The 7,215-nt window shown below is 42.3% G+C and overlaps 1 protein-coding gene across 1 annotated transcript; it reads left to right on the top strand.

Annotated features, from left to right (window-relative positions):
- The first annotated feature begins 1,001 nt into the window (after window positions 1-1,001).
- On the top strand, window positions 1,002-6,772 carry LOC123181421 (uncharacterized). Its single transcript, XM_044593680.1, has 11 exons — window positions 1,002-1,181; window positions 1,818-2,290; window positions 2,670-2,779; window positions 3,038-3,209; window positions 3,790-3,893; window positions 4,003-4,158; window positions 4,228-4,399; window positions 4,767-5,051; window positions 5,848-5,913; window positions 6,007-6,064; window positions 6,286-6,772. The coding sequence occupies exons 2-11, from the start codon at window positions 1,826-1,828 to the stop codon at window positions 6,534-6,536; spliced, it is 1,839 nt and encodes a 612-aa protein (XP_044449615.1). The 5' UTR covers window positions 1,002-1,181; window positions 1,818-1,825; the 3' UTR covers window positions 6,537-6,772.
- The last annotated feature ends 443 nt before the right edge of the window (window positions 6,773-7,215 follow it).

The following is a 7,215-nucleotide window of genomic DNA, read 5'->3' as shown; positions in this document are numbered from 1 at the left end:
ACCCACTATCGTAGTTTGGCCGGCGCACTCCCGTATCTTACACTTACACGTCCGGATATTGCATATGCTGTACAACAGATGTGCTTGTTCATGCATGAGCCTCAGGATACCCACATGCATCTCATTAAGAGGTTTCTTCTCTACCTGCAAGGCACATCCCACTATGGCCTTCAGTTCTACAAATCCTCTTCCACTGATCTTATTTCTTACACTGACATCGATTGGGCAGGGTGCCCGGACATGCGTTGTTCAACCTCTGGTTTTGTGTGTTCCATGGGTCCAATCTCATCTCGTGGTCCTCCAAGAGGCAACCCACTATATCCCAATCGAGTGCCGAGGCAGAGTACCGGGGGGTTGCAAATTGTGTTGTCGAGGCTTGTTGGCTCCTTCAACTTCTCTAGAGCTAAAGCATCCTCCTCGCCGCGTAACAGTGGTATATTGTGACAATATAAGTGCCTCCTACCTTGCATGCAATCCCATTCAGCATCAACGTACTAAGCATGTTGAGATCGATCTACACTTCGTACGTGATCGTGTGGCACTTGGTGAGGTCCGGGTCTTGCATGTCCCCTCTTCCTCGCAATTCGCCGATCTATTCACAAAGGGACTGCCATCGCCGATCTTTCATGATTCAGTACCAGCCTCAACATCCTTGCCAACGGAGTTCCGGCTGAGGGGGGGGGGGGGGGGGGGGGTGTTAGACTATTGTACTGTTGTAACTCTCGTGTAATTCAGGATCACATCACGACAGGGCCTGCGTGCCTCTTGTGTAGGGCATTCATGCACTTCTCTATATGGTGTACTTTGTGACTGATCAATACTCCCTCCGTCTCAAAATAATTGTAGTTGAGACACTTATTTTGAAACGGAAGGAGTATAAGGCAAAAGATAATTCTCTCCAACTGGTTTCTCGCAATATTTTTTGGATTTCGATTTGGAATACAACGCAAGGGAGCCCCCCTCGGATGGCTAAGTTTGCAGAAAGAAAGAAGAATAAATATTTTCCGGATGCCTCCATTTTGTAATATTGAAATCTCTACTCGGGAACCTCGGTTGCTGCAGCTGCAGCCTTCTCCTTTCCACTCTCCTCCCCGTCCAAGTTCGCGTCGCCGCGCCGCGCCGGAGTGCCTCTCCTGCCGCCCAAACCCGTCCCGTCTCAGTCGCCGCCGCTCCCTCCGCAGGTACGGGTACCCCTCCCCTCCCTTCTCCCTCGCCTCCCCTTCCGCAGGATCGTCGATACGAGACGATCGAGAGCATTCGTGGTTGCTGCGATATACTGTGCGGGGGCCGCTCTACGTATGCCGCTGCTCCATCGGTCCAACTGGACACCGGCGCCGCTGATTTTTTCCCGTTAGGGTTCCAAGCTGTTTTACTTACGGGTTTGATACCTTGATCAGGCTTTAGAATGCTCGTATGTATGCAGTGTGATCGTACGTATGTTTGGTGAGGATGATATTGAGCCACGATTTGGTTCGAAAAATCCTGGAAGGCCGGTTCGATGGCTCCTTATGTATAGACATGTTGCTTTAATAAGGCTGGGTGGCGAATGTGGTTAGCTCTGACACTAACTCGAATTTTGTTAGAACATGGAACAGTGGAGAAGGTCGAACTGTAGTTTGAAATTGTAGTTTGAAATATCGCCGAAACCAATAAAATTTGCCGAGTTTGCGTACATCATCCCGAGTCTGGTGTCTTTGGAGCTTTGAAGGTCTGGTGCCAACTTTATTTTTTGGAACATGGTTAATTTCCGAGTCCTGATATTCAGCATACAGTATTGTATATAATTCAATTGATGGAGTGTGCACATTTTGTTGCAGTGCTTAGTATGTGGGGCCTGGTTTACAGCCGCCGCAAGCAGGCAGTCCAGGAGAGCACACACATTGTTGCCCCCCCGGATGACAGTGCTAGTTTGAACAAAGCAAACATTCAGAATACTGAAGTTAGGGGCCAGGTTTACAGCCACGACAAGCGGGCAGGCCAGGAGAGCACGCACGGCGTTAGCACATCACATGGCAATGCTAGGTTGAACAGCCTGGTTTACAGTCGCCGCAAGCAGGCAGGCCAGGGGAGCACGCACGACTTAGGAGGGGGCGTTGGCGCACCACCGCACAACAGTGCTAGTTTGAACAAAGGAAGCATTCAGAATACTGAAGTGAGGGAGGATTCTGTAGTAATTGCATGTGTAGTACCAGATGCTGGAGATACCGCATTTCAGATTCACTGTTTGAGGCCATCGGCATATGCAGCTGTGTTAAGAGCGTTCTATGCTCAATCAGACCTTCTCTCACGGGTATGTTTCGTGGACCTTCCCTCTTATTCCTACAAGTTCAAATGAAAATAATTGGTGGACAAATCATACATAATAGGGTTATCAGTTCATTTGTAACTTTTTACTGTATGTTGAGTTTTCACCAAAGACATGATATATGTTGGTTTTACATGTAAATTCTGGGGAAAGGTGATTTATACCTCACTATCAAGGCTCTTAATTTTGTTATTCATGCAGCTATACTTTTCAGCCTTATTTCATCCCACATGATTTTACCCTCCATCAGTTAATTTTTGACCGAAATCGGCATCAATTTATTTTACTTAGCATAATCAGCATTTAGCACAGCTTTAACTATATATCTATGTTTTCTGTGATCGTAATTTTTGGCTTATTACAGGCCAAGCAAGAATGTCTTGCTGGACTGAGAAATGAACTTAAAATATCGGACACTGAGCACAGAGAATATGTTGTAAAGGCCAGTACAAATAAGCACATCAAGTCTTTGAGGTGAGTAAATGTTGTACGGTTTACCTAAAAAAGCATGCATGCATGGCTTCTCACTTTTGCAGAATAAAAAATGTATGCCGGCAGAAAGACTTAAGATCATTTCTATTCTATATTTTCAAATCTAACATTTCCCTATATTTGGTACTCTAGTTGTTAAAATTCCTGTTCCTGCCTCCTCACTGATGTAATTATCTGCCCAAATCTTGACAATGATTAGATAACAAATTGATTGATATGGCGTTGCATGCCTTGTTGCAGTGCTTGGTATAAGGGAAACATTGGTAATGCGGAAGTTGCAAAAGAATCTCTAGATCTCAAATGTGTGATACGAGATGCTGGAGATGCTTTATTTCAGATACACTGCTTGGAGCGATCAGCATACGCTTCTGTGTTAAGAGCTTTCTATGCTCAGTCAGACCTCCTCTCATGGGTATATCTTTCAGCCATAGTTCTTGTACCTACAAGATCAGTTGTGAAATATCACTAAGCAAATCACAAACAATAGGAATTGCTGGATCATATTTTTCAGATTTGTTATACAGGACTTTTCTTTCTGAGGAAACAGCAGGAGCACTGCCAGACTTTGTAGAATAATAGAGTTGTACAAAGACATAATTGCAAGATAAAATGCATAGCATAAATCACTACACATTAAAGATAAAGTTGCAAAAGGATATGATCAAAACGTTATACAAAACTTGTCTTTTGCTTCTTTGATCATATATTTTTCCAACTCTGTTATCAATGATTTATTCTGAGCATTGTCTTTCTTTTTTACATTTGTATGTAAACTTTGGGGAAAGGCGTCGTAGCTTCATTTTTTTTATTTTTCTACTTAAATAAAGCTGCTATCATTATTTTATTATTGCAGTGTCTTATCATACCAGCTCTAGTTATCTCTGCATCATTATGTTCCGATGAATTTGTTCCATATATCATAATTAGTATGGGTAGATCTATATATTTTTTTCACTGATCTTTTACCTTTGGATCTTAAAATAAATATACAGGCCAGGCTTCTTACTAACCTAAGAAATGAACTTAGATTATCATACATGGAGCATCGAGAAGTTATTGCAAGGGTCAGTTCGAATGAGTATATCAAGTCTTTGAGGTGAGCATGTCCAGACTTCTTGACAATCAAAAATGAATGCTTACACAAAGAGTTGTCTGCACTGCAGTTTCAGTGTTTCACATATATAATCTTTCTTTGCTCTGAGCAGGAAATTTAGTTTAGTAAATTATTCTGGTCTTATGAAGAGGACTCCTGCTTTTGATCTACATGCTGTTGTTCCTGACAAGATTGACAAAACTGGACAGTCCTTCACCTCATTGGTTCCACAATCATCAACGCCAGCACACATGATGTCACCAGCAAGGTGATAATGTTCTGAAATCACGTAATGTTAGATTTTCTGCAGTTCCAGTGACTAATATTTATAGTGCAGGAACATTTGCATATTAGGTATCTCTTATAGCACCACAAAAGGTTCTTGTTTTGATCCCGACGCCACTGTGCCAGCTAAGAAGTTGAAATCTGGCAGTGGGAGTGCATTAGCATACTTCAAATGCCCCCCTTGCGCGGAACCGTTGCCCGAGGCAGTTTCTTCTGTGCGGGCGGTATGTAATTTTATTTCTCTTGTAACAGTTGCACTCAACTTTGAATATGAATTATGCATGTTTGTTCCTCTGCTGGCGATTCTAATCTCCATTAATGTTCTTTAACTATAAGGTCGAGAAAACCACACTTAAATTATTCTGTAGGAAGCTATCAGCGTTCATCGATAATATGCCCGTCTACATTTATTATGTGGACCATAAATGACAGTTTTTCTATTGAATCTCTGTGTTTTTCCAGAGTGTATATGCATGTTTTTACCATCAAAATCAAATAAGTTAAAGCTGCTTTTAAACGATAAGGGCCTAAAGCTGTTTAATGTTCACTTATAATATTCTGGACCTTTATGCTGATTGTAACTGTTTACAGGAAAGTCCCAAATATGATCTGCTTGATAGTAGTAAGGAATCACCCTGCGCAATGAAAGCTGGATGCGCTGTATCTCCCATGTTTCAAGAAAAGCACAACGAATCAAATGCTGGTGATGTTCCTTGGTGTGTTCACAAATATATGGAAGTATCAAGAAAAAGGGGAAGTGAAGTGTCTCCTGTGAGCAGATCTAAGAGCCTGAGCGTCATCACTGACAGCGCTGGAAATACAGACCATGGCTCTGATATAATTAAGATTCTCCTAACTTGTGGCCTTGTAAACAAGGTACGTGTATCCCTCTTGTGGTCAAACGCAAAAAACATGGCTGCAGATGAGCCCCCTGAGAAGCTTGATTCCTCCTAATCTTTGGGGCCAGTTCTTTTGGTAGCTTTTTTGGACTTCTAGAATAATCCGCCCTCTACCCAGCTTATTCTAGAAGCCCAACCAAAAATATTTTTTGAGAAGCCTATTAGTCAGGTCTTAATTAGTACTCCCTCCATCCGAAAAAGCTTGTCCCTCAAATGGATGTATCTAGCACTATAAGCTTGGGACAAGCTTTTTCGGTCGGAGGGAGTAGGTTTCTAAAATAATAAATTTGGTTTGACTTCTAGAATAAGCTGGGTAGGGGGCAGCTTATTCCAGCTTATTCTGGAAGTCAGCAAAAGAACTGGCCCTTCATCCCTTACTATCTTGTACATTGCGTGCCAGTGACATACCGATATGTTCCAAAGACAAAGATTTCGTAAATCCTATTTATACAAATTTATGTCGTGTATTACCTCCCTATTTATGTCAAGTTATATGTTTATTTTGTGCTATATCAAACTCTTTAGTTAGGATGTCAGTTTTTGAATTGTACTCCCTCCGTCCGAAAAAACTTGTCCCTCAAATGGATGTATCTAGCACCAAGTTAGTGTTTGAGAGACAAGCTTGGGACAACCTTTTTCGGACGGAGGGAGTATGTTTCAACTTTCCATCTCTTTTATGATGTATACATGCATTTGTTTATGTTTCAACTTTCCTTATAGTGTAATTTAAAAGTAGCATAATTAGTTTTTGCCTCATGTGTTCTTATTTGCAGGTTGAAGAACTATTTAAAGTGAAGCCAGATCCAGCTAGTTTACAGACAGCGAAGTTAATCCTCAAAGTGAGGGTCCCTTGAACTTTTATAGAACTCAGTATGTTGCATTCTTATGCACTTATATAAATTTGCTAACATTTCACATTTTTCTTGAACTAGGATCAAGAAATTCACCTTTTGGATGCGCTTGCTAAACTCTCGGAAGCATCATTTGCTTGTAAGTGGTCGCTTTTAGAAACCCTTCAGTTAGTTTATTTGACCTTTTTACGAAGTGATATCAAGTTATCATCATTATAATGGACAGATGAAATAACCCGAACCATATAATAATTGAAGAGCTTGCAATTGTTTCTTGCTATCAGGACAAATATTGGCAACAAATATTTATTGCTTGACGATGTTTATTTCTTTCGGCCTTGTGCTGATGATCCTGTGCAGCGAAGGTCAACCAGCACGATGTGGTCAAGGGCGACCCGTTGAGCTACGACGAGGCGCCTACCTCGTCGATCACAGAGCTGCGTCGAGCAGAAACAGAAGAGGAGACTCAGGGCGCAGAGAGAGCCGGCGGCCAAGCGGGCACGGTGCACCACCGCCAGACTCTTGGGGGCGGAATGGGTCAAGTGTTCCCCAGGAAGAGAAAGAAAAGAGAAGGATGCGTCCTACACTACTCCGCACCGTGTTTAGTTTAGTTTAGCTCAGCTGGATGGTGCGTAAACGTGGAGTCACTAGCGTCGTGACTGTCCACTCTGTCTTGTGTTCGGTCGCGACTGATGTTCAGTAATTTTTCCGAGGTTCGGTGGAGATTGCTCATCAAGTGTTGTTCTTGCCTTGCCCCTCTTCGCTAACACTCGCGGGAAGGCGTCGATTTTCTTTTGAAATTTCCGTGTTCCAAATCTGTCGGTTAATATTGAAATCATGGAACCTCTATCGCGTCACACTTATCAGCTGCAAATCAATGAAATGTAGGCCATGTATAAATATACTTGGTAAATTTGCGTCACGCTTATCAGCTGCAAATCAATGAAATGTAGGCCATGTATAAATATACTTGGTAAATTTGCGTCATCCTTGTGACTGGTACATTAGGGAAATAAAAAATACACAGGAGCTCCTGTATTTTTGTGGTGAGGGACGCCTTCCACTGTTATGTGGCATGCCTCGCTCGTCACTTGTGACGGAAGCTTGTGGTGACGAGCACCTTCCACTGCCTTGCTCGTCATTTGTGTGACTTGCGTCCATCACTACTAGCTTGTTTTGTAGTAGTGACTAATTGACTAAACAAAATACTAACAATAGGTTTGTAAGATGTGACATGCAAAGAGTCGAACGCCAAGGTGATCAAGTGAACTATCACATAGTATGCTTTTG

Source organism: Triticum aestivum, chromosome 1D, assembly GCF_018294505.1.
Source record: "Triticum aestivum cultivar Chinese Spring chromosome 1D, IWGSC CS RefSeq v2.1, whole genome shotgun sequence".
NCBI classification, from domain to species: domain Eukaryota; kingdom Viridiplantae; phylum Streptophyta; class Magnoliopsida; order Poales; family Poaceae; genus Triticum; species Triticum aestivum.
This window is presented reverse-complemented; position numbering and strand designations above follow the sequence as displayed.

Coding starts and splice junctions, on each gene's coding strand:
- LOC123181421 (XM_044593680.1), top strand. CDS start 1,826: ATGTGGGGCCTGGTTTACAGCCGCCGCAAGCAGGCAGTCCAGGAGAGC. Junction 2,291..2,669: donor AATCAGACCTTCTCTCACGG/GTATGTTTCGTG, acceptor GGCTTATTACAG/GCCAAGCAAGAATGTCTTGC. Junction 3,894..4,002: donor GAGTATATCAAGTCTTTGAG/GTGAGCATGTCC, acceptor TGCTCTGAGCAG/GAAATTTAGTTTAGTAAATT.